The sequence below is a fragment of the Scomber japonicus genome, chromosome 8 (assembly GCF_027409825.1).
Source record: "Scomber japonicus isolate fScoJap1 chromosome 8, fScoJap1.pri, whole genome shotgun sequence".
In the NCBI taxonomy this organism is placed as follows: domain Eukaryota; kingdom Metazoa; phylum Chordata; class Actinopteri; order Scombriformes; family Scombridae; genus Scomber; species Scomber japonicus.
In genome coordinates this window covers 14,853,612-14,880,737 of record NC_070585.1, presented here as the reverse complement: position 1 = coordinate 14,880,737, position 27,126 = coordinate 14,853,612, and the positions used below count along the sequence as shown (strand labels likewise).

Here is a 27,126-nt window from a genome sequence, read left to right as displayed (position 1 = left end):
TTTAAAGCCTTAGGAGATACATAATGTCAGGACCAATGCTGTCAAAATGGACTGCCAGAGTTCCACAGTGACCTTGCATGAACCAGTCAGTCCCGTATCCTTTCTCTCTGTCTCAGTGTCAACACAACACATGTCAGAAACTGTCAGGCACAACCATGTCAGAGCAGCTCAAATGAAACACGCTCATGCCTTGAAATCATTGAATGCAAAAGGAAACTACAGATGATTCATGAGGCTGTTTGACAAACGATACTACACATCTTCTCCTGTTAGTCCTGCTAAATAATGCAGCTGACATGAATCAGTGCTGTTTGTGCATCTGTGTCTTTGATGAGGAGCTCTGACATCAACAGATACATCAAATAATCATTCTCAAACAACTGAGTAACACTGTAACCCCCAACCTAGATGAGTGTAATATTTGTGAATGTCTCCACACTTTAAGTGTTTAGAACTTTATTTATTACTAGTTTGAAAGATATATGTATAATTCTTGCTCACTGTAGTGTCTAGGAGAACAAATCTCTAAAGAGCACATTTCCTTTTATGTGGTCATGTAATCCCCTGTACCCTGCTGATCCAAGAACCACAGGGAGTGTGGCAGAGGCCTCTAGCCCATCAGAGGAGTTCTGTCATGGGCACACTAAATACAGACAGACCCCTTCACCCCAGGAGTCCCGCAGCAAACACGAGAGGGATTATGATTGCTGCTGGGAAACTCAGCATGTGATTGACGTTCAGGCACATGCTATACATAACAATAACGTCATTAATTACATCTTCCTCTTTGACGGAAGGGCAGGGGTGAGTGATGTGTGTGGGTGGATGAGTCTGTGAATACATGCTTGTCATCACTGTTTCCTCTGGTTGATAATGACAGGTGGCAGCTTGCGCAGGTGAGGAGAGAAACCTCAGATGATGAAGCTTCCTCATACACCCCCAAAGACACTATATGGAAGGTTTATAGGAGCTTTCAGATGATGTATGACAGCGTCTGGCAGCAGTAAACTAGACAGGGGCTTCAGACATTGAGCAACAGCATTTATGAACAGCTCATGAACATGACTATTTATTTCCTACATGTGTCAAAGTTAGCATTTTTTATGATCTGTAGCCACAAATAATTAGATTTGGCTAAGGTAAAGAAATTGAAATGAGACAGACATGTGGGTGTATCTGTTGTTAAATATCATCTCTGGTTCTTTCCATAGCTCCCCGCCTCTGTCTTTCTCTCTCTCTCTTGTGTTATTTGCCATGGGAAAGTACTGAGATTATTCTGTACAGCTAACACCATGCCGTCTGAATTACCATCAATTCATCACCCTATTGCACAGGTGCAGTTATTCACACAGTGTATAAAAATACACAGTGTGCCCCACAGGGATAGGTTTTGGCAGTTTTCTCATGTTCCTTCTGTACAACATGCAATGATCCTTTTTTTAGTTTTCACACATACAGTGTAAAGTAGATTGTTTCTCTCTCCTTACTGACAGAGTGAACATAAATTTCCAAGACACACAAAAATAAATAAATAAAGTGATGCCCCAGAAACCAAATATAACCCAGATTTAAAAGATGTCACTTGATGGGAGTTAAGTTTAGTATTTCAAGTTTTGAAACAGCAGAGTCTAACATTGCTTACTTTCATTTACTCTGTATATGTAAACACTTTTTTTGCTTCATTTTTGCTTCAGCTCTGAACAACATTTACAATTTGTAACACAAAGCTTCCTTTCAACTTCTGCATAATCAAGAAAACAGTCATTTAAAGGAGGCAGCTGCTGCTACATCACTGAATTGGAGTTTGGCAATGATTGGCATGATGATTTGGCACTTTCTGTGATGGCAAATGCACCTGATTACCGCTGAATCATATCAAATTGTAGAGTCATGTATACCTGTATCATTGAGTCCAGTGCCTGTGCTGACCTTCTTTGTTTTAGCCAGGTACAAAGTATTCTGGGTCTGGGTTGTGGGTCTCTCAGACCTTATTATTGTGCCTGTTAGTCCTCACAACTCCTCACGATTCGTCTGCCAGAGGGGGGGCCCACAGCCTGGAGTGTCAGACAACCCTCTCTTTACTCCTCAAACATCACAAAAGAGCGCTCCCTTTTTTTGTCACCTCATCCAGTTTATCCCTCTCTCTTTTGAAAGGGGGGACACGGGACGGGTGGCATACAGACCGAGCCATTTGCCCGAGGAGACAGAGAGGCGCCTGGAGGAAATGAGGGTGGCAGCCTGGACCAAGATCTGCATGGCAGTAACAACACTTTGGCCAGCTTGCACTCTTCACAAGTAGCAGTGCACCAACAAATGAAAGACAGCAAAGGTCTCTCAGCTCTCATAGAGGCACAGCATTCAGGAATCTGTCCTCTGAAGTATTTGAATTGGTTCAAGGACATCACTTTGAGTTCCCTATTCATGTTTCTCAATCCATCTCTCTTTTCTCTCTTTCTTCCCACTCTGGCAAATAGTTGTCTGCCCATCCTGTTGTGCACAGAGGAACTTCAGCTGAACATCCTCACATTACATCATAGGTCCTCCTCTTTGAATGTGACAACCTGTTTTATTACATACAGGAGGATTAACAGGGCCTAAGTGTGCAGCACAGTGCATATGCAGCATTAGACTGGAAACCTAATTTGTTTAGTAAAACTTATAGCCCCATTTAGAAGTGATTTATATTTGTAACAGATGCAAATGCAATTTCATGTTGTTTTGGTACATTTTCAGCAGCATAAATAATGAGTACGCTCTTGGCAAGACATGTTGGGCCCTGCAGGAGAGCCAAGGAAACAGGGTTGTTAGAGAAAGCCAGAGGGGGAGAGGTGGGGAGGGGGTACAGACACAGAGACAGAAGCAGAAAAACTTAAGAGCAATTGGGAGTCAGGGAGACAGCAGAAGAAAGAGAGGAAATAAGAGAAAGCAAAAACTCTTTCCTCTGTGGAGAAAGATTTCTAGGCTTTGGGTCAATCAGTTAACATCAATGAGACACCTGCATTTGCAACAGCCAACATTTCTGCAAAGTCACCCCCACTCTCTAAAATGGCTTTAACATTGAGCCAATATCGAACACTGCACTTTCTGTGAATAATATACTTAGGAACACAGAATTCTCACCTATACTGGCTGTTAGGGCTTGATTTGATCTGTGACTGTCAAGTTTATTAACAGCATGTTTCTGGGATGTTGTTCCCTCATGCAGGCACCAAGCAACAGCTTTTGATAAAGGCGCAATGCGGGTGTTACATACTGCATGCAAATCATTCTGAAAAAAAGGGAAAATGGTTGAGGTAAAAAGCAAACAAATTTTGAGACACTGTGAGTGTGAAAGCTGCTATCAGCATCCGTCACTGATACTGTTGCAACACCTTCAGTCTATAATATGAGGGAGGGAGTGGGGAGTCGAGGGGATGTGAAACATTTAAATGCGCCTCTATCTGCTTCCTCTGCTATTCTAAAAAAGCTTTAACTAGAGTCGTTCTCGCATGTGCAGAAGCACCACAACACAGCTCTGTTGTGTAATCATTAACTGAGGCTTCTGTTCAAGTGACTACACGCACACACGGGCAAGGAGGAACTGACCTAAGAGAGATCAGAGAGGCAAAGTAAAGTGACACGGAAAACTAAGCTCAATAAGTTCTCCATACACATTGTTGTGCTTTGGTTTCTCACCCTTCTTTTGGCCTCAATGCATTTTTTTTAACATATAGTGCCAAACATTTTTAAAAATCTGTGCATGGAAATTACAGTACAGTTAAAATTAGGGAAAGATTATAGTTATGGCAAAGAAATTGTGGTTAAAGTGCACTAAAACACTTGGTTATGGTTAGTAGAAAAACAAAAGTTAGTAACAGGTAAGTGACAGGACACAAAATTTGGTCTCCTGCTTGCACATCTCTTGCATTGGTATGAATGTTGACATTGGACTTAAATTCTGAGGTGCAGATGCACTGGTAAAAATGATGGCCAAACCTACAAAAATAACACCCAAGATAGATATTTTTTAAGGTTAGATTAACTCCCTGTGGAAGAAGTTGAGCTCAAAACTGAAATAGCATGCATACATGTTCACACACAGCAGTACCCTCTGTACCTGTGCCTATTTGTGTGTGTGTGTGTGTGTGTGTGTGTGTGTGTGTGTGTGTGTGTGTGTGTGTGTGTGTGTGTGTTTAAGAGAGAGAGTTTTATCTCTGCCCTCTGCTGCAAAGTCAGATGCGTTCTTTCCCTCATGCAGAAGGCCCAGCAGCAGGCATTAAAGCTCCAGGGAGGGCAGTTCACACACAGCCCCTTGTGACTTGACAAGGACCTTTACCACTCTGCATCTCATCCGCTTAATTATTTCTCTCATTGTCCATCCATCTCATTGTCCCTCCATCTCTCCACGACACATCCCTTAAAATTAATTAGCCCACTCCAGTAACTTATAACTCAACCGTGCAGAAAACATGATGACTGTAGCAGCCAGGGTAACAAAAAGAAACACCCTCCAGTCCCTTAACCCATCACTCCAGTGTTCCTCATCTCCTCTCAGTAGGGAGGTTTTGACATTCCCTCATTGTTACTTTTAAATTAGGTTAATGGTATTAATTAACTCAGGTTTTAATGGATATATATATCTCTTATTTCCATATTCAGTGAAGGCGCCTTGATTCAGGGGTCATGGTTAGCAAGTGTCACTCAGGCTGTGTTAAGAGAAGACGGTTTGCCTGGGGATTACAAATGAAAAGTGCTCTCATTGTTTTTTTGTAATCTGATCACAAATGTTTGGATAACCTCGATAGTCTGGAGCTTCTGAATAATAGGATGAATCATTAACCAAGCGAAAAGCAATTCCTTAAAAATAAATTTAGATTTCTCCTTCGCCTCCTAATATTAGCTTTGAAATCAATAAGCCCTTGGTTTGATTCAAAGCCCTGCTGTCTGCATGGTTTTACAATTTAACTGATTAAAACATGCCACAGGACATGTCATTACATTAGATGGACGAATGTTTAGGTGTCGATTTAGATATCACATTGTCTTTTAAGTTGTTCCGTCAGGTGAAACAAAGGTGCAATGTACAGTCCTGTGAAGTGAGAAAGTGAGCTTGAAGCATCAGAGCTGTGTGTGTGTGTGTCAGAGAGAAGAGAAAGAGAGTGAGAGTGAGTGAGAGAGCGAGAGAGTGTGTCTGCGTGCCTGTATGAGTGTGTGTGTGAGAGAGAGAGAATGTATCCGTTTGTCTGCAGCAGCATCAAACCACAAAGACTACAATACACTACCGGAAGTCACGTTTAACTTCAAAATAAAACATAAGCTATAAAATACTGATAAACAACGATGATACTGCTTTTAGTTCTGGCAGAAATTGCAAATATATTGTGTATTTGTATGCATGTGCAGTGTTTTGTGCTCTTGGTGGTCAGGTCTAGGCAAAATGGGTAAAATGGACAACTGCCCAAAGACCCTATCAGGGGACCCAAAAACCTCTGGTTCACTGCATGTATGGTTACACTGCATGTAATGTATGTGTGGCAGTTTTTGGGACAGCAATTGTAGTATATTGAGTATATGTGCGCAAAATTTAAATTTCAAATGAAATAATGACAATGACCGTTAAATGGATCCTGCAATAAAGATACTACAAGGAGATTTTAACTGGTTAAGAAAGAGTCTGATCATGCCTCTGATGCCTCATAAGCAAGAATACTGGTTATTTCTATGTAGTTATTCGAAATGTCAGGCAACCAGGTTGGATTCTGATTGTTTCTCAGCAGTTACGTTCTAAAGCACTAACAAATGCGCACAAGCCTCTGGGAAGGTGCCACATTGCCAGATTTGGTGTGAATGTAACCCAGGTATATGTACTAAAACAAAGTTTGCTTTCCTTCACCATTGGCGTATTACAATTATTGATTTTAATTTATCTAGTTTTACATGGCCACAAACAGATACATGACCTCATAACTGTGCATCCTGCAAACAGCTGTTTCAAAAAGAAAAATAACATTAAAAAGAAGTAGCATCTTTCTTTCACTCACAAATGCAGAACAAATTTACTTACTAGCCAAGATCTTTATGACAAGGGGCAGTGGTGCTCACAGGAATACTGTCTTCATTTTGGGAAAACACTACCACTTTTGTTTACAGGGACCGCGAAAATCAACACAAGTTCAAAGTCCCTTGTAGTAACTTTTATCTGGTCAGAAATAATTTGAATATCTCCATCATTTTAGGTTTATATCGTGCCCATATGGTGCCATGACATGGTGTTCTTGTATAAATCATGTGTTCTTTACTTGAAGGTGACAAGATATATAAACAAAGCACACAAAAATTGTTGTAATGGTATGGTATAAATAGGTTTCAAAGCTTATTTATGCCTTAGTGCCCTGAGTAATTCTATCACCCAGAAAACAGCAACCCGTGTTCGTATCTAATTTTGAAAATCAGAAGCGGAAGTCATATTATTTCTGCTCACTTGACCAATGTGAGTAGTTCTCTCTCCCTCCTCTCCTCTGTCTAACCACTTGATACAGGGACGTGTTGATGTGCTGTGCGCTCCGCCGTGTCTCCGTGGCGCAGGACAGGACGGGTCGCCACGCCTTCAGGGACGCACTCTTTCACGGGGTCAGTTTTCTGTCTGTGTCCTCTATTCGCCGGTGGACACCTGTCCACAACCAGGACCACTGACAGGCTGCTATCCACAGACATCTCCTCCACTTACATCAATCAGGTTGTGCCTCTGGAGTCCGGCTCCACTTCTCCCACCGGTGCCAGTTGACCAGGCTGTTGTGTGGAGGCTAATTACACTAGGAATATCTGGAGCAGCAGTTTTATTGATTCGTCATCGGATACAAGTAGGATCAAAGATGGGGATCAGAGTGTAGTGCTGGTAAGTAGCCCATAAATGCAAGGTTACCCTACTACTACTACCGTATTAGCATATTGAGATTGCGCTCACGCCCACAGTCAGTTTGTGTGTGTGCATATTTACGCGTGAGAATGTGTGTGTCAGGGTGTTCCACGCATGCGTTTTGTTTACTGTGACAAGAAGACTGTGTCGTCACAGTTAAAACTTTACGAGCAACAGTGATGACATCATAATTCCTTATGGTGTTAGTGATACTGTACCTCTGCTTGCATCATTTTACTACGATGGGAGGCATCACAGTCTGTGGCGTGAGTCAGCGGTGTGCACTGTGTCTGTTTCAGGGCGTGTGAGGGGACCCAGCTTGTTTCAGGGACTGGAGTCGCTGCGTATTCTGGCCCTGTCACATTTATAGCAGAAAATATTGGATATGTCTGTAGCTGACATGGTAATACTCGGTGTAAACAAAGATATCCCGGACAAATATCACATGTTTATCATGTCGTTGGCTGGGTTTGGCTGTGTGGTGCAAAGCTTATCTCGTTTTGTGTAATTATTAACGTGCATTAACGTGGGAGTGGAGCCTCTATGTAAACTCACTGCTGATTTCCTCAAGCACTCTCTTGCATCTCTGCTTCTCGACCTCTGCATATATAAATATGTTGTGTTATTTCAGAGTCAGAATGAACAGGTGTGGCACTGGTGACATTTTTACTCTGTTTTTTAACAGGAATGAGAAAAATCTGCATCATCCTCTAAAGCAGGCTTTTTCACCCAAGGGTAATGTAGCAGCTCGCACAGCTTACCATCACAAACCAAAAGGATTTGTTATCTGTCTTCTGCAGCTTAGGTGCATGAAAGTAAGACCAGCTCTGTCAGAAACCAGTCAGGTGCAGAGAAATTATTGCTGGGGTTGTTGATATTACCAGTTAAGCCACTTATGGTCCCTACGCTTCCCACGCCCTCAGCTCTGCTCTCCTCCATATCTCAGCCCCTTCAGGGGGAAGCCCCAGGGTGGGGAGTCACGTTTCTGGACCTTCGTCTCTCAGCATGGAGCTCCAGGAGGCAGTGGCAGCTTCTCTCACTCACCAACACATGTCCTGCTTTGTCTCTCTTTGACCCCCTCCTTCTGTTTACAATGCAACCCTGGGAAATGTGTATTTGCTCACTTTCACCTTTGCTGGCACTATGTGCCTCTGTATGCCCAGAGGGGTGAAAAACAAACATTTTGTCTTTTGTGTCACGGTCGCTGAATGAGAGTTTCTTTTGTTAAATGTTGTAAGTCAAGTCTTACATGTCATCCAACTCTGGATAAAACCTGAATTATTTCTATCCTGTGCCAACATCCTTTGAGTGATCAATCCTGTGCAGCTCTTTGTCCCACCTCCTCTGCATGTACCTATTCAGTTGAGCCCTGCTGTTGCTGAGCCCATAAAACCTCTATGCCCTTGGCTATAGAATGGTTCTGAATTGAAATGGAAGCTTACTCTGACAGCACAGTAGATAAGGGTAGAGGCATGAGTCACCAGAGCGGAGGTCTGTCAGAAGTTGCTGGTAACAAATCTACAGGTACAGACATAGACAGCAGCACATGTTCCCCTCCAATTCAGGCCAAGTCTGCAGAGAATAACAGGTGTGCTGTTAATAAGGGCATCGTTTGTTTTGGGGTTTTTTGTTCTTTTTTTTTCGTGAGATTGAGAGAGGCAAGAGAGTGAAGCCAGTCGTGTGTGTGTGTGTGTGTGTGTGTGTGTGTGTGTGTGTGTGTGTGTGTGTGGAGAGAGGAGGAGGCGGGGGAGGGCAGGGGGAAGGTTCTGTCTGGGGCAGGTTGACAGGGAGGTAAACACAGTCTGGTAGCAATGACAGGTTTATCACCAGGGTTATTACATGTCTGTCTGTCTTGGGAGAAGGAACCCTCCTCTGTTGCTCTTCCCGAGCCTTCTTCCATTTTCCCCCCATTAAAGGGATTTTTAGGGAATTTTTCCTTATTTATGTGAAGGTGTAAGGACAGAGGATGTTTATCGCTGTACAAACTGTAAAGCCCCCTGAGGCATATTTTTGATTCGTGATATTGGGCTATATAAAATTGACTTGACTTTAAGGCTGTGTATGGGGGAAGTGGTCTCTCTCTCTCTCTCTCTCTCTCTCTCTTGGTCTGTCTGTGGGTATTTGTGATTGGAGGAGTCATAGATCACAGGTTATTCTACTCCACAGAAGTGACAGAATTCCTCTACCGTCAAAACAGAAATCCACTCCAACATCCTACTGGCAGCTCTGTTATTTATGCATAAGAAATTTAATCTCACACTGTTAAACGCCGTGATGCAATCAAACTTGGATTTTTAGTTGCTATTTTCTATTGAGTGATAATTCACTTGTCCAGTGCATGCTGGGATAGGTTTGAAACCTGCCCCCAAGCTGTATTTGTTGAATGGATATTTGGATGATCAGTCAGACAGGAACGAAAATCTTTAGTTCCTGTTTTTTTTTTTTTGCTGAAGCCGGGACATTTTTCGATTTATAGCAGGTCCCTTGGGGAAATGACATAATACTAAAAGGAAACTAAATATAAACAGTACAAAAATTACAGTCACAGAAATAAAAAACACAGTTCCCGCTTAAAATGTTTGTCACTCATCCCTCTGGACTGTCATGTTATTTTTTTGCACCTCACATAAACAGCTCCTCAGCTCAGCCGGAGCTTGCCTGAAAAAGGTACAGAATGTCACAATGGCCTATGTACCTGACAGATCTTCAGTTGTCCTTCCTGCTACACCTGTAGCCTTTGCTGCTGACACTGGGATGATGGGAGTGATCTCACTGACAACTGAAGGCAGACAGGGTTCACATGTGGAATCACTCTGTCACAGCCTGCTGCTCTGTCACGAGAGTGAAAGACCGAGAAAGAGAGGGGGGGTGGGGGGGTGGATGTGTGTGTGTGTGTGTGTGTGTGTGGGGGGGGGGGGGGGGGGGCAAGGGATTACGGTTTAAAAGAGAGAAGTGGGGGTGTCACAGTGGGGACTCAACAGGCATCTAATTACCTCCCAACAGGAGCCCTGACTCCATGGAAACAGTCTATGCTCTCCAGAGCTGGTCTTAGCTGCCTCCACATGGCCTGCATGCTGGCATATGGGCAGCTATTGACAATCTGTCTTTATGGATTGGTTGGGGCAAAAAAAAGCAATGGAATATGATTAGATCCCAGCGGTCTGCTCAATAAACCACTGAAATAAGCATATATTACATTCATCAAATATAGGACCCAAGTAATGAAATGATCCTCATCATGTTAGCTGTGTGAACACTTCTATCAGAATTTTATTTGTTTAGCACATCGTAAAACTTGTGTACACCTGAGATACAAAGTAGCAAGTACTGAAGTCACCAGCATTAATACCTTCTTTATTAACAACAACGTCTTGGTGTTAGATCTGGGATTTGAACCATAGTAATTTTTTATACCAACCAAAATGTGCCTGTAATACCGGCTATCAAAAACTGTCAAATACTGAATGCTGGCATTGATATCCTCTTACAAATGACCATATATTTTTATAAATTTATTTATTTTGGTATTGGTACTGGATGTCGGATATCATGTTGGCATTAGTATAAAGAATAAGTCTGATTTGCTTTCAGGTGTATAGGTGAAGGGTTGAAGGGGGGTTGAAAATTTAAGTTTAGACATCTAACCCATGCATACAGCAGTAATACAATGGTTCCACTTCCACATTTTTTTGCATTCAATATGTGAAATTTGTAAGTAAAGTCCCTTTCTTGATATTGATGGCACCATCATGTCAATAGGGGAGTTCCCTGTTTAACTGTGACTGTTGTGGTGGCATACTGTTGCTATAATTGAGATATCGATTCATTCAGCACAAATAGACGTTACTGTATAGAAAATGCATCGTTAAGCTGCCTGCATACAGCCTTTTTGGCAAACAGCCTATCAAGGTTTGACATCTTTTTATGTGCAAATATGAATTGAAAATGGTTGTGGATGACAGAATTCATGCATTGTGACCTCTGAGTCTCTCTAATCGTATCAAAATACACGAGGCATGAGTTAGGAACAGACCAGACCCCTGCAATCCCCCGACAATAATTAGTAAGCTTTGACATCATACATCAACAGTGACATACCGCATGGCCTCTGCCCATGCTGGTTGTAATGAGCAGATAGATGTACTTTAGCAGCAAAGCAGACAGCCATGATGAAATTAGTAACGTCTGCTTATTAGATTTGCATCTGTTACCGTCTCGCTCATTAGTTCACGGCGTCTATGGTTCAGGTTTGATAGTGAGTAACACAATTCTGAGTGGGTGTTTAGGTTAGCTAATTTTTCTTAAAGCATATAAAGGACTATTGAGGTAACTGCACACAGGCATTGTTTCATTCAGCTTTTCTTTTAGGATGATCTCAATCAATCAACTTTGTTTTTCACTCCCAGATTCTTGCATTCACTTGCTAAGCTGGTAATTCCTCATAAGTGGCACTTCAGGCAAAATTATGCCTGTTTAGGACAGAGACAAAATCATTCTTGCCCGATTCCCCTCAATGGAGCATTGCATCAAGAGTGGTTGTAAATTGGAATATTATGAATAATACATGACTGTTTTTTAAAGCATTATGACCATTGTGAATGACAGATTTAGGGCACCCAAGGCTCAGACACAGGCTACGTGCCCACTAAGAGCCAGCCTGTGCTCAGCTCCAATTATCTCTAAGTAACATGACAGATTCCAAAGACCCATCACATGTGTCAGAGCCCCTCACTTCATTTTATAACACCATTTTCAAACTGGGGAAATAGATGTGTTTTTTTTTATTTCACGCGTGAAGTGGTTTGCAAGTGGAGTCAGTGGATAATGGTGCTCCTCAACCTTTAGAGTTGGTCTCAAAAGCACAGGCTTTCACTGAGGCTGATGGTTGTGTTTAACGCGAATATTCATTCTTTCTAAAGGTACATTTTGGCAAGGTAATAGTTTTTTTTTCTTTGTTGATTATAGGTGCAGGTTTACTCATGTCACATAGTCCTTGCATCTTACTTTCTTCTCTTTCTGTGTTTTCACTCAAGATGAGAGAAAACACTGAAGCGCAGCCACACCCTCTTGGAGAACAGCAGGACAGATGGTTGCATTCACAGTTAAGGAGTGACTTCACTTGGACCTAGATACACTCTTGACTCTCTCAACTCTTTCACAAGCCCATACACATAAGTGCATGAACATACACAAAAAGAAACACACACATGCACACAACTGTGTCCAAACTCGCTCAGGAATGAGACTGGCTACACACATGTACAGGGCGTGTGTATGCAGGCGAATTCCCAGTGAGATTGGGATTGATGGAGCGGGTGGGTTTGGAACAGGTGCCAGGACATCAGCGCGACTCTGCTCAGACACTACAGAGGAATGCCAATAAAGGGATATAGGGAGTGTGTCCCTGTTGAGCCCTAAGTGTGATTCCCAACCTCTGTCAGGCTCGTATCACAGAGACTGGCTGGGGAATGGGCGGGTAGCTGGAATGCCTCTGCGGTAACTCAATCCTGTGTTTGGCTGATGTGTGGGTGCAAGTGTGCATGCATGTGTTTTTTGAAGATACAATGAACTCATTTGTTCTCTACTCCTCCTCAAACTCACACACACACCATTAACCACAAATAGTGTGGCAGTTTGATTTTGTTTCTACGCGTGTGCAATGACATATGTGTGGTATTTTGCTCTCTCTCTGTTGTCAGCAATGCCATGAAGTCACCGTGCAGCTCAGCGGCCTGATTGGCTCTGCCCGTGTATCTCGGCATTCAGTCTGGACGCCAGTACACTTTTGGACTCCTGTAGAGACTGGGGATGATGGTAGGGGCGGAGGGCCAAAAAGCCTCCCATGCCAACAGCTCCCACTGGGAGAGCAGGCTGCTGCAGGGCCATCTGTACAAGCATCCTGACTGGGCACATTGGAAAGTAGGGCGTGGAGAGGGAGATAAAGGAGGAGAGAGAAATGAGGGGACATGTGGAAGAGGAAGGGGAGTGAGGGAGGGGAGAAGCTGGGTGACAAAGAGGTGTTTACTTTCTTTTAAGCCCCTGCCATCATGAGAATACCCCAGTTTTTTTCTCTTGTCGCATCATTTCAGCTTTCAAAGAACATGGTGGAAAATTTAGGCCATAGCTGTAATACACTAAGGCACACAAAAATAGTGTCAGGACCAAAAATACACGTTTTTAGAGCACACTCCTAAAATAGATGAAGTGTTGAAATTGGAATGTGTTAAAGGAGAGAACATGTGGGTCTTAAATTAGAAAGGAAGTGTTGGAGTATGTAAGTTAGTTGGTAAGGAGGAAGCATGAAGCATGATGATGGAGTCTGCAAGGGAAAAGAGGAGTTTAGTAAGTCTGGCAGGAGGTGAGTTTAACATTCAGAGAACCTAGACTGCCTGCAAACTGCCCTGGAGAGAATATCACCCCCCTCTTCCTCCTCCCACCTACAGAAAAAAACACAATGTTGCTGCAATACCCATGCCGGATATTTGCTGTACTTACCTCTGATGATGTGCTGCTCCTCTAAGAATAGCATTGCAACACATCTTTGGTTTCAGTCCTGCTCTGTAGTGATTCTTAGAATTGAAATGCCATATCCTTTCTAAAAAAAACAACTGTTGTATTTAGTCACAATTTGAGCAGTTCTTATTTAAGAAGCCACAAAAATGCAACCAAAACTGTGGATATATAAATCAAAATATTTCATTATATATCATATAGTCCCTGGGAAGCAATAGGGCAGTAGCTTACAAACTTCCACACCATACAGTATATTTGATCTTTTCATCTAAAAACACACTTGATTAAGCTTGTCACCAAAATAAAATAAAATAAATCAAACCCCTTATCACCTGAATAAGGTCTGTCGGTGCAGGAATAGAGTGAATTACCTTTGTGTATCAGCTGTACCCTCAAGGACATGAAATCAACTCTGAAAGAATATTTGTCTGGGACTTAATCAAGCTCGAGGAAGAATGCTATTAGACATAGATATAAATGTTTCTGAATCTGCCCAATTAATACATAATAATACAATAAAAACACTGCAGTATTTTTCCTCTGTCATATAGTAGGAATGACAAAATACATTGTCATTTTCAAAAAAACTGAGAAGGATCTAGTCTCCCCATATGACCTGAAGACACATTTTTAGTCCTTAACGTTCAGTTTGGGTGATGATTAATAGATGTGGCTGGCACTGCCAATTAATCAAAGTCAGCTCTGATGACCTTATAAGTCCCGAAGACCTTTTTTAAAATGCCCCTAACTGCAGACAGAGCCCATATGTGGTGTTGAAACTGAGCCAAGCCACAGAGCATTATTACAAAAAATGACCCCAGAGTTTGGATATTAACAATGCTGCGACTGTATTCCATCTACCCCCACCAAGGATCCTTAACACCTCACCTTTGACCCTTCGCTCTTTAATGACAGAGGTCAGATTTGTTCTGAATGAGCCTCTTCAGTCTTAATGGAGAGCTGTCTCTCTTCCTTTAACCCTTAAAGTCCTTAGTGGCAGAACAGACTGTCAGCAGCTGTGTCACCATTCTTTGTAGGTATGAGTAAGACATATTTATGTGGTGAAACAGGTTTTACAGAGAGTGAGATAGATGTGGCCACTAGAAAACAGAGCTTGTTAAGAATGCCATTGTTTCATCAACACGGTGACTACGCACCTCTGGTTTACTCCACACATACACAGAGACAGTCAAGTGTCTGATAAAGATTGTCTCTCTCCAGACAGTGCCATTCTGTTAATCATGATAGAACAAAGCAGGCGGATCCCCCGATGGCAACGATAACAGCCTGACAGAAGACAACACGCACTCACACACACTCACACACACTCACACACATACATATGCTGCAAAGGGCCTGAACAATGACACTTTCCCAGCTGTCTAGACAGAGTTCAGGGCTGCTGGTGGCTGGCTGTTGGAGATCTCAGGGGGGATTAGAGCACACACCACTTCACTCACCTGTTCTGCTTCTTTCTCTGTGTTTTCATGCAGCGTTGATGCAATGTGACAGCCACAGAGGGAGCTGGGTGTATCATGGGGTATGGAAATAAGTTATACATAGAGTACAGCTGTGGATGACTTCTTGGTCACACTGTAGGAAAAGAAGTGGTGTAAGCAATATGGTTGTGAAATAATAAATGTGGTCATAAAACGTAGTAATCCATGCTTTTTTTTGGAAGTAGCTATTTTGGTTTTTATTGGTGATAAAACTGTGTTGGATGTGTCGATCTTTAGTTCCTGGGGTTCAAAGAAGTGATTTATTAATAGAAGTTTCACCACTGTTCAATTCCAAAGTTATCTGTCGGACTTAAAGCACAAATCCTCTACTGGAGCTGCAGCTTAGCACCAGAGGTGTTGCCCAAACCCAGCAAAGCTCAGACAACAGCATCTTGCAGTTTTAAAGCAAGCCCAGTAACTTTTAAAAGACAAAATAATGCAATCTGTATAGTACATTGCTCAATTCAGTGCAGTCAAGCGTTTTGCTGTTACAACCTCACCTGGTCTGGTATGATCAGTAGCTCAATGTCATTGGCTAATGTTAGCAGACTGTAAGTAGGCTAGATATTGCTGCATAACTGACATTACTCAATCAGTTTTATTACTTTATAATTCTTCTCTACTTATGCGGCTGTTTAAAAAAAAAATTAAATGTACCTATATCCTGAAATTACCACTTATGACCAAAGTGGCTGCTGTCCAGCTTAAGGTTTATAGACATGCTTTAACTTGATATGAGCACCATTCTGAATTCACGCTATTTTGATCTTAATCCTACCCCGTAAATGCATTTCGCAACCGTTTCAGTAGCACAGTGAGAACAAAGCCTTTTCACGCACGAACACTGATGACTGGCCTATCCTAAAATGTACACATCAGCAGTGGGGAGAAATGAGGAGAGTGAAGATTATCACAAGTGATGGAGGGAATCATTGACAGTGTGGGCACGTAGAATGAAACTCTCACTCACTCCCATGCATATATGAGTAGAACCACTGTAACATAGGGGTGTGTGAGAGAGTGTGTGTGTTTGCATGCATGAGATGACTCAGATAAACTCCTGGATTTAGTCATACAATCTCCTAGAGTTGTGCACACTTTGTATTCCTGTCTGGTCTCACGGAGAAAGTTCCTTCCAGTTGCCATAAAGCTTTGCCACTGCATTCATGTTGTTATAGAGGCATGTTGGATTTGTCTATTTCTCTGTTTATCAGGCCATGTCTTCACAGTGGCAGCATGTTGTAATCCTATCTAGAGGAGGTCACTGCAAGGGCACCACAGGCTCCCCCCTTTTGAACTAAATCCAGACAGTGACAATCACTTTTGTGGGGAGAAAACAGCTCAAAACACCAGCATTTTAGATCATGGCAGTAATATTTTTCAACTGGGGTTCCTTAGTCATCTCTAATCCTGGAAAATAGACCATTTAAAAGCTGATTAAAGTGCATGGCAGTGAGAGACACACACAGATTGAAGTTATGTATCTATGTGTGCACAGCAGCATATGCTTTTCCTTATTTTCTGCATAATGTTATAATGTCAGATATTCATATTAAACAAAGTTTCAAATAATGAGGTAAACAAATGATAAGCAAAATGCTCAGGCTTCAGACTGCTTTGAATGCTGGGTTTCCAATGTTTCTTTCTCCTTTTGAAACAAGCTGACATCATGATGGATTTCTTTATAAGTTCAGTTCAGCTCAAGCGAAGGTAATCCAAGCCAAACGCCTGCCAACCTATGGTCTTATTAAATATTTGTACATGTTCTTGCAAAACAGTCTACTTGAGTGGTATTATAGACAATTAATACACTACAGCAAACACATAACCGATGGTGCAGTGAGGTACTATACAGTTGACGACAGCAGAATTTTACTAGCTACATTACCTTTGCTTTTTCCTGAAATTGTAGCACATTTCCCACACATACACCTATTAACAGGGTGATTGATAGACTAAATCAACAGCAGGTAATGAGTGTAATGTTTACCAAACAGAGACACCCTGCTGTAATCTTTGTTGCTGCAAATCTTCATGTTGTCTATTCATATATTTTGGATGGGATTTGGGTTCGAACATATACAGATATATTTGAGAAGTTGACATTTTGAGTAAGGAATGAGAAAAAGTAGTGAAATCCCACTGCTATAGGTTGCTTTATAGTTTGTTGATGTAGCCTGAGCCTTGTGGGCTGTGGGACATCAGCCGTGACGCAGCTTCTGGAAACTAACCAATCAGAACAGACTGGACTCCTTGATATGGGGGGCCTTAAAGAGACAGGAGCTGCGTGAAGAGTTGGATAAATAAGTAGTTTTTTCAAATGTAAATCATGCAAAGCTATTCCAGTTGAGCCTTATATTAAAAAATATAGACCTGAAAAAGTGCATAATAGCCTCCCTTTAAAAAAGTGTTTTACATAATACATATAGTATTTAGCTTCATATGTAGATTTTCTGAGTTTTATCTGCTCGGTTAAACATTTGTTTTTCCTCTCAGAATGATTATAGCTGTGAGGACCAGACAAGATGTCAGTCCTCTTAAACCACAACATACATTTTTGAGCGATTATGGCTGTGAGTGTTAGTGGTTTAAGTAGGAAGGAAGGCTGTGAAAAGACTACCCATCCCCCAGCCTTTTGTGCGCCTGTCCAATGTGTTCGTGTCTAGGTGTGTACAAAATGCATGAATAAGTGTTCGCATGCTTATGTGTTAGGGAACAGGGAGAACAAAGGACAACTGAGCCCCTCACACAGGAAACTTGAGATGTGAGCTGCACTTCTAGACACCAGTGTGTGCTTGACCTTTCACCCCAGGGACCTGTGACACCGGTTTATCGAGGTGCCTGATCAGCAAGGGGGAAGGGAACCTGAAGGTCACTTGAGGATGAAATGATTCGAGGGACCAGGGGCGATATCTGGTTTTGTCATTCATTCATCCTTCTCAGAACTCAGGTTATCTTTTAACTGAATAGCTGCATAATTTTGGTAGGTCTGTTCTATTAAAGCTCTGCCTTATTTGACAGCATAAGAATAGGGGAAATTATTCTTTTTTTCAGCTCTCTTTTGCTGTACATTTTTTTCATATATAGTGTGTTTGTGGCTACATGTGCACTCATTCAGGCCTGACCCTGGCCGTGGTCTGAGCTGCAGATAGCAGGAAGAATATGCAGTGTTTACATCTGAAATAACTTCCTGCATGTTGCTCAAGGTCTCACTGTCAGCATGTGGGTGTGCTGCCTTTCCAGAAGGCAGAACGCCTTCAGGCCACTGAACTAGCCCAAAGGCACCCAGAGACAGCGGTAGTCTTTGTTGATGATGAGTAATTCAGGTAGACATAATCACCAGGGTTGGTAAGCGAGAGTAGGAGCATAGCAGAGGCTACTTTTATGACAAATTTCAATTTTTTTTCAACTAACATTTTGTATCAAAACTTGTGGCATTGAAACTGTTTCTGAACAATGATTTGCTAATTACATTTACAGCATTTTATTCTATCCAGCGAAAAGCTCTAACTTACTATTTTGATATATTGACAACAGAGGATCAGTTACATGTGGACAGACATAACAGTGGTGAGTAATCATGACAATTGTACCCTGAGGATCATAATATCTGTTTCTGTAGTATCTCTACTCTAGCATACAGTACAGTAAGTGCTCCATTCCACTACAGCTGCAGGGTTGGTCCATTGAGGGAAGGAGCATGTTGAATTTTTAAAATGTGTAACCCAAAGCATTCTTAAAGGGAAAAGACATGAGAGACGGAGGCCGTACAATTGCTTTCAGGCAGCAATGGTTTCCACAGCGACTGAATGACCCACATTTCCGTTCTCTCCTCTGTCTTGTCGATGTGGGAGATGGGGCAGCTGTTGGGGGGGTATCTGTATCCCCTGACAACAGCAGCAGGTCATCGGTTGAATGGAATGAGTGCATTGCCACTTAGAGTGAGGGTGAATAAGAGATGATACACTGGGAGGATGAACAGAGGACAGACAAGAGAGGGAGAGAACTGTGTTAGAGAGTTCAGACTTGTAGAGAGGCCTTGTAGATTGACTATAAAGAGAGTGGTGGATAAAATACACTTCCCCTTACCAAATCAAATGTACTACCCTACTTTAATTTCTGTTAAGTAAAAAAAACAAACCTTACACTTATTCCTTATTCTGCTAACTGTTTACTTTCTCTGTTTCTATTCCAGCCAGGAATGCCCCAGACTGTGTGCTCAGGCACCATGTTCACCACTCCCAGTGGCTTCAGCCCCCATCTGGCCTGCGCTGAGCCTGGGGAGGAGGAGGAGGCTGCACAGGAGGGCCAGGGGCCCGGGGCTTGCCTGGCCGATGGGCCCCCGATCACCTCTGCCTCCCTGGACACCCTTATCCAGAACCTGGTGCCCACTGCTGATTACTACCCAGAGGTAAATGACAAAAACAGCAATGAACCCCGGTCACACCACTGTTCCTGATAAACTCCTTCAGAAAGTGCATTTCAGTTTATCTTGGTAATGACAGTAGTGCCAATTACATTATTAGTCACATGTCTCTGTTTAAAGCACTGCTTTGCTTTCTTTAATTACAGAAAGCTGCAGTGTTTTTTTATTGATGTAGTACCAGTGCCTTAGAAAATGTCCCTTTTGTCGTTTGACAGAAAGCCTATGTGTTTACCTTCTTGCTGAGTGCCCGTCTGTTCATCCCACCTCCGGAGCTGCTGGCTAGGGTGTGTGAGCAGTGCATTAAACAGCAGCAGCTGGATCAGAGCCCACTCGATACGGTCAGTACTGCACCACACATAAATACATACAGTACTTTTTTATATACATGCACAAACTAATGAACAGACTGCCTCAGCGAAAAACACTCCGACTCACTCAGTATTCAGCATGTAAGCAACCACTATGTTTTTGCCAAATTGTCAAATTGTTTTGTTTTGCTGATGGAATCACAAATACAGAAAGTGGTAAACCTCTTTAATTTCTTCAACTACAGGCAAAAGTGCGCAAGTTTGGTCCCAAGATCCTGCAGCTGCTGACAGAGTGGACAGAGACGTTCCCCACTGACTTCAGGGACGAGAAGATGGTTGGGCACCTTAAAGACATCATCCACAGGATAGCTCCGTGTGATGAGGTACACAGACAACATGGAAATACTGCTGTATGATAACATAAATGTGAGATGGATAAGTCATGTTTACAAGATAAGATGCTTTTGGAAAGACCCTATAACTTCCTTTAAACGAAGGAAATTTAAATAGTCTGCTACTTATGAAGTTATCTGTTTCTATAGCAATTGTGATGGGCGGTAAGAGCCTGATTTTGATCCACACTGTATTTGTGGCCATTATAGCCTCTTATTAGCCGTAGCTGCAGTGAGAAATGCTCTGACAGGGAACAAAATTCAATTATTATCACTACCTCTGTGGTGGGGTGGTGGAAGGAGTCAGAGTGTCCGTGTACAGTGAATAGCCAATGCTCCATGTTACACAATCTTGCACTGTAGAGGGAGCAGAGAGAGGAAGGGAGGATGTTAGAGGTGTAGCTCTGTCTGCAGCCTCAGGGGAAAATCGAGGGAGGGAGATGGATGGAGAAAGTAGGGGGATGGGATACAGGGGCACAGAGAGCAGAGGAAGAAGGTAGAGAAGGAGGATGGAGTCAGGGTGGAAGACTAGGAAAAATGGAGAGAGGTGAAGGGACGACAGAAAGAGGGGAAGGGCAGGTGGTGATGAATGTGCTGCTATTTACAGCCGGATGGCGACAGTTAGAGTGTGTGTGTGTGTGTGTGTGCATGTGTGTGTGTGCATGTGTGTGCGTGTGTGTGTTTGGACATGTGGGAGCTGTGGCTCTGGGTCATTTGTGAGACAGACTGACCTAATGAACTCAGTGACCAGTCATCTGTAGGGAGGAGATCAGAAACACACATTCCTGGACACAACGCACGGCATAATACTGCTTGAAACATGTTTTAATGCAGCTGGAAATTAAACCATTCTGTAAATTCTTGGGCTTATCAGAAGATCGATACATTTTCACAAATCTAGATGCTATAATGCAATGATACAGATAAACATTCTGTTGCCCAGTCAAACATAAACATGTGCTTGATTACTTGATTTAAATTCAATTGTGAGTTGTTAAGTAAAGAGATGACAAGGCTCATTTGGTAAATACTAGATCACTTGCATGTGGACTCAAAACACAGTTGCACAGAAAGTCTTTTGATTCATGCCTAATACTGATCTATAAAGCATTAATAAAATATTAATTCACATTAACAAAATCCTTACTATCCTCTCCTCCCTTCTCCCTTTCCTCTCCCTCTTTGCAGGCGTACTGGAAAACCCTGAACCAGTTGCTGCAGAAGCTCAACCAGAGGCTGGCCCTGATGAGCCAGGGGGAAGAGAGTATCGTCAAGGTCTCCCTCAATGCCTCCTCTATCTCTGACAAGCTGGTGGCCTTCAAGACCAAGCCTCCGCCCATCCAGAAGGACATGCTCTCCATCTGCAACGACCCGTACACACTGGCACAGCAGCTCACCCACGTGGAGCTGGTGAGGAGAGGGAGAGGGAGAGGGAGGGAGGGGAGTGTGGGTTAGACAGAGGTCAGGGTGAGAGATGATAACAAGGATGGACGAGGAGGAGTGGAGAGGATGCTGGAAGAGGGAGAAGGAGCTAAGGACAATAAAGCAGGGGTGGAGACATGGTTTAAGGCAAGGACGTAAACATTGAATATGAGACATCAAATGGAATGGCGATGGAGAGGGAAAGATATGAGGGTCATTGAAAATGTATGAATCTGAAAGAACAAAGGAAAGTTGGTGGGAGGCTTGGGGGGGGGGGGGGGGTTGCATAGTAGCAAACTGGCACACTTAACTCTGATCTTGTATCATACTGAGGATCTCTGAAGTCTAACCTTGATTGTTAGTTGTCAGCAATTCCGGCACTAACAAGTCTTCACCCAATGTGTTCAATAAAAGAACAAAGGAAATAGTGCAATGAAACATACATGGACAAAGGATCTCTGCAGTGTCCCTCACATTGCATGCATAGTGCCTTTTGTGTATTCATGTATGTCTTGATGTGGGCACGTGTATCTGGGAGTGGTTGTGTTTCTGCTTGTGTGTGTGGTTGTGTGTGTGTGGTTGTGTATGCCTGAGTAGGCATGTACCCTTGTCTGAGTGGTGACATCACCCCAGAAGTCAGTGATGTGCCTTAGGCCTCAAACAAAGGGAATAAAAACATTGGATATATATGACCTGACAGCTTCACACTCTGGCGCACACCCCCCCCCCCCCCACACACATGTACACACATTGAAGGAGAGAGAGACAGACAGGCATGTACAGTGCACACATACATACAGACCCCTTTTATAGCTTTTAGCAACATGCTGATATTGAATCAAAAAAACAAGATGTCTTTAGGAGTGAAGCGTTTGTGTGTGTGTGTGTGTGTGTGTGTGTGTGTGTGTGTGTGTGTGTGTGTGTGTGTGTGTGTAGTTCTGTTGTGTTTTTTAGATTATGTCATGAGTTGAGATCAGTCTAGTGAGTCAGTTTTACATGTATGTATTTGTGCAGCTGTCTTTTAATAGAAGTGAATATCGTCTTAAGTGTCACTTTGATGAAATATAATTCTAATGAGTAATGTCAATGAGTCATTACTTCATTTTATTGATTGCCTTCCATTAGTGAAATGAAAGAATTATTAATGAGATTACACCCGTTGTTTTTTCTTTTGCGTGTGTGTGTGTGTGTGTGTGTGTGTGTGTGTGTGTGTGTGTGTGTGTGTGTGTGTGTGTGTTTTCCAGGAACATTTAAGACATATTGGACCGGAGGAGTTCGTTCAAGCCTTTGTTCAGAAAGACCCACTAGATGTAACTCAGGTAAACTTTGACTTCGAATATTGGTATTATTTATAGATCACCATTCATTCTGCATGTTGTTGAATGATGCAGAATGATGCATGTGTAGAGTTTGACACGATTTTTCAATGAGGGGAAGATGTTTTTTCAGTCATAAATTACTATTCAAACAGAGTATTTTAACAGTCTTAAAACATGTCTAGAGGGGTTCTTTAAATATGTCTAATGTATTTCAGGGAGTAACAAAATTTGGAGTGTGTGTGGCTATATATAATTATATTTAGCTTCTTGAGGGTCACATAATGATCAGCGGGCTACTAGGTCACAAACAGGACATCATTATATTGACACAAGGTGTAGCAGCACATGATTGCTTCATCTGTCTTGTCATTTAACTGTTCAGTTCTTTCACTCTCACTTTACACTGCTGCTGCTCCACTGTGGTCTTTCTTCGTGTTGGGTTGCCATCTCTTTCACTTGCCTTCCCTCTGTCCTTCCTCTATGTTTGTTTTTTCATGCTCTCCATTGATCGTGTTATTTCCGCTCCCAGCTCGCTGTCTTTGTCATTTACACTCGGGTAGGGGGTCAGCCTGTAGATAGGAAGCTAATTAGGATCAGTGCAATTCCCTATGGTATCACCTCCCATATTCACTTTTGTTTGTGTGTGTGTCATCAGCAGCCATGCTTCAGTGACCAGAAGAAGAAAACCTCCAACCTGGAGGCTTATGTCAGGTGGTTTAACAGACTGTGTTACCTGGTAGCTACTGAGATCTGCATGGTAAGTGGCAAATGCTGTGAACCAGATCCTTATTTATTCGGACAAAAAACTTCACAAGCAAACAGAACACAGAATAGACTCATAATGCCAAAGATAAAATGAATGAAATGTGTTCAAAGAAGTATGAACAACTGATGAACTGACGAAAAGGTCTTTAATCATGAAATTGACATGAAGATCAGGAGACAAGAAGATATTTTTGAGGACTAGTAAAAGGCAAAATGTGATTAGCATTATGTCACTATCACAATTCCATATATTTGGATCAATATTGTAGAATATTTATGTACATATTTCGAATTTTATTAATGCCAATCATTCATCATTTAATATTTTAAATGGTAATATTTTTAATAATTTGATATTGTTTTAGTATTAAATTATAACCAAAAAGAGAGAGCATGTCAAGACAGTTTGTTGTTATGAAGCATCACTGCCCCCTAATGGTAATTTCTGTCATTGCCCTCTTGGGTACTAAATGGATAGTGTCAGTGTAAATTAGGCTTGTGAGAATTATATTAAAATGTCTCTCAAATTGAATTCATGTGGTGTGAAATTCCTTCTCATCTTATCTCTGCAGCCTGCGAAGAAGAAGCAGAGAGCCCAGGTGATCGAGTTTTTCATTGATGTAGCCAGGGAATGTTTCAACATTGGAAACTTCAACTCCCTCATGGCCATCATCTGTGAGTGTTTAATTTTGTGCATGAGCCAGTATCAGCAGTTCCAATGAATTCCAGTGGCTGATCTCGTATTAACAAATATAATTCATTTCCTGCTGTAGCTGGTATGAACATGAGTCCTGTGTCACGGTTGAAGAAGACTTGGGGCAAAGCCAAGACTGCAAAGTTCTTCATTCTGGAGGTAAACACAGTTCACAGACTGACAGAGGGAGCAGTATAAGACACGTATTAACTTGAAGTTGACATTGTATTGTTTGTTTCCACTTGCTTTGACAGCATCAGATGGATCCTACAGGAAACTTTTACAACTACAGAACTGCCCTGAGGGGAGCCGCCCATCGTTCTCAGACTGCCAACAGCAACAGAGAAAGGGTAGGGTTCAGCCCTGCATTGCTGTTGTTTCTCCGGAAGCATGCTTGCATCGATTCAGTCATTTCTTTTCATCTTCACGTCAATATTTTTCTATAAATCCCTGTCTGTTTTCTCTCCACAGATTGTGATTCCCTTCTTTAGTCTGCTGATCAAAGATATTTACTTCTTGAATGAAGGATGTGCCAATCGAATGCCCAACGGCCATGTCAACTTTGAGGTGAGACGGTCTCTTTTCACCTGACACTACCTCATGTACTAACAACTTTCAAAGTATTTACTTAGTGTAATTTCTTTGCTCAGAAATTTGTGGAGCTGGCACGGCAGGTGGGAGAATTCATGACATGGAAACAGGTGGAGTGTCCGTTTGAGGAGGATCGGGCCATCCTGCACTACCTCCACACTGCTCCCATCTTCAGCGAGGACGGTGAGAAGCTGCTTGATTTAGTTGATTTTAGAAGCTCTTCTGCACACGCTTGATTTACATATTTTCCTTATAGTTTAAGATTTTTCTCATTGATTTACTTATTTTCCTGCTTTTTTTCATCCTTATGCAGGACTCTACCTTGCATCTTATGAGAGTGAGAGTCCAGAGAACCAGGTAGAGAAGGATAGATGGAAAGCACTCAGGTGAGAATCATAGCACTAGTCTAATGAGAGGTACACTCCAATGTTGATGATACACCTTCATCAATCAATGTCTCTTTTCTCCCGTCAGGTCTAATGTTCTGGGAAAGACATGAGGCACCGACAGCATCTAACCCTCCCACCAGCGAGGGGACGGGTGTGTGTTCTCATTGCACTAAAATGAACTGTGAAGGAGCCTAGCTGGTACTTAGGTGTTTTTTATGAAGAAATAACAACGAAAAAAGAAACAAGATGAACAGGATTCATCATGAAGAGCGTGTTAAAAAAAAGAAGACAAAAAAAGTTGAACTGAAAAAAATTAAGCTATGGAAACTGGAACAAAATGCCTTTGCAGCATATGAACTATCAGTAATGAGGTACAGTGTGTAGGAGAGGGACACAAGTTCTCATTCTCCCCTCGATGTGTGTTTACTCTGTGAAGATATGTTTACTACTATAGAGAGTACAGTTACAGGGAAAACCACTTTATAAAATGAAATTCCTACTGATGCTATTGTTGTTTTTGTATTTGCTTCTCTCCCTATTTCTCTCTCTTTCTCTCCCCCTTTGGTCCAAAGCCTTGTCTAGGTATTATATTTTACTTTTTTCCTTACTTGTAATGTACTGTAATGATGAAACTTACAATGATGTGAAGGGCGCTGGATAGCCCATATCAGCTGTCAAATATTTTATAGGTCTACTGAAGGAATGGCAGAAGAGGACATGCTTTGAATATTTTACCAGTTCATCTCACATGTACTTTTTTGTGTGTATGAGTGTATATATGTGTGTGTGTGTGTGTGTGTGTGTGAGTGTGATCCAGATGGAGGTACCTGTTCATGCATTCATGTCTGTTTAGGTTGTGTTTTGTCTTGCATGAGAATGACTGGAGACACCCGCTTGTGGGTCATCTCTTCCTATGTTTCTATTTATTGTATTTTATTTGGGGAAAGCATGGGTTGGGGAATATGAACTGTTTAAAAAAAAAGTGTTTACTCATTTTAAATGTATTGTGCCATTAATGCAAGAAAATGACAGTATAGCTTAATCAGGCCAGGTGTAGATTGTGTACAGGTGACATTTACCCCTCATCTTTCTGCTCTCCAGGAAGTTCTTCTCTGACTGACATTCAGTTGTCTGATATATTTATGGAAATTTCTGTGCTGACAGATGTATTGTTTTTATCGTACCTTTCCTTTACTGAATATGAAGTGGAATGGCATGCTACGACAGGTGTTTTTTTTAAAAGGGGCATTAATAGTATCCACCATGTAAAGACTACTGCTGCAACACAAACTTAGTGGTGACAATGTTGTGTTGCATATTGTGGAAGGGAAATGTTAAATTGGAGACTTTTTGTTTTTCTATCAAGTTGAGAGGGAAACGTGTGCCATATGAATCACTGGTTGTCATGAAAAATCAGGTTCCTCTGACTTGAAATGTGTTATTGTTTTGTGGGGTTGTCACTGAGCTTTGTTTTTGGCAGTTTTTTGTTGTGGTTCAGGAGCTGTTTTTTAAGGGTGTGTGGGTGGGAGAGGTGGGGTTATGGGGAAGGGGAAGGGAACTATGTAGTTATAAGCTTTTTAAAAACAGTCTTATTCAGTTTGCGATAATTGATTGATGTCAGTGTTTTCTCTTAAGAAGCACCTTCCCCTCTCAATAACAGACTGACTTTAACTTACCATTCCCCATTTGGAATTCATAAACTTGCTTTCCCTGTAACACGTTTCCCAAGATAAGTTATGACTATAAAGAGCCAGAGATGTGATGTCGAACCTGCCATTCAAGGTGATGACCAGTTTTAATAAAACTTTTCCTGTGTTGAATATGTGTTTTCAATGACAATCACCTACAGTATATCATTTCTGCTTTTTTTAATGGTGTCACTGCACTCCACCTAAAAAAAAGTCTATCTAAAT

The 27,126-nt window shown here is 41.9% G+C and overlaps 1 protein-coding gene across 1 annotated transcript; it reads left to right on the top strand.

The window, feature by feature from the left end:
- The first annotated feature begins 6,567 nt into the window (after positions 1–6,567).
- On the top strand, positions 6,568–25,333 carry LOC128362927 (ras-GEF domain-containing family member 1C-like). Its single transcript, XM_053323795.1, has 14 exons — positions 6,568–6,874; positions 19,103–19,318; positions 19,549–19,671; positions 19,887–20,024; positions 21,222–21,443; positions 22,700–22,774; positions 23,433–23,531; positions 24,112–24,214; positions 24,313–24,392; positions 24,488–24,583; positions 24,705–24,800; positions 24,884–25,007; positions 25,138–25,210; positions 25,299–25,333. Exons 2-14 carry the CDS (start codon positions 19,109–19,111, stop codon positions 25,321–25,323), a joined length of 1,464 nt encoding a protein of 487 aa, XP_053179770.1. The 5' UTR covers positions 6,568–6,874; positions 19,103–19,108; the 3' UTR covers positions 25,324–25,333.
- Positions 25,334–27,126: the final 1,793 nt, after the last annotated feature.

What these genes read in the sequence shown, in the direction of transcription:
- LOC128362927 (XM_053323795.1), top strand. Translation starts at nt 19,109, where the DNA reads ATGCCCCAGACTGTGTGCTCAGGCACCATGTTCACCACTCCCAGTGGC. An exon ending in CCAACAGCAACAGAGAAAGG is followed by an intron (nt 24,584 to 24,704) that starts GTAGGGTTCAGC and finishes TTCTCTCCACAG; the next exon opens with ATTGTGATTCCCTTCTTTAG. An exon ending in GATAGATGGAAAGCACTCAG is followed by an intron (nt 25,211 to 25,298) that starts GTGAGAATCATA and finishes TTCTCCCGTCAG; the next exon opens with GTCTAATGTTCTGGGAAAGA.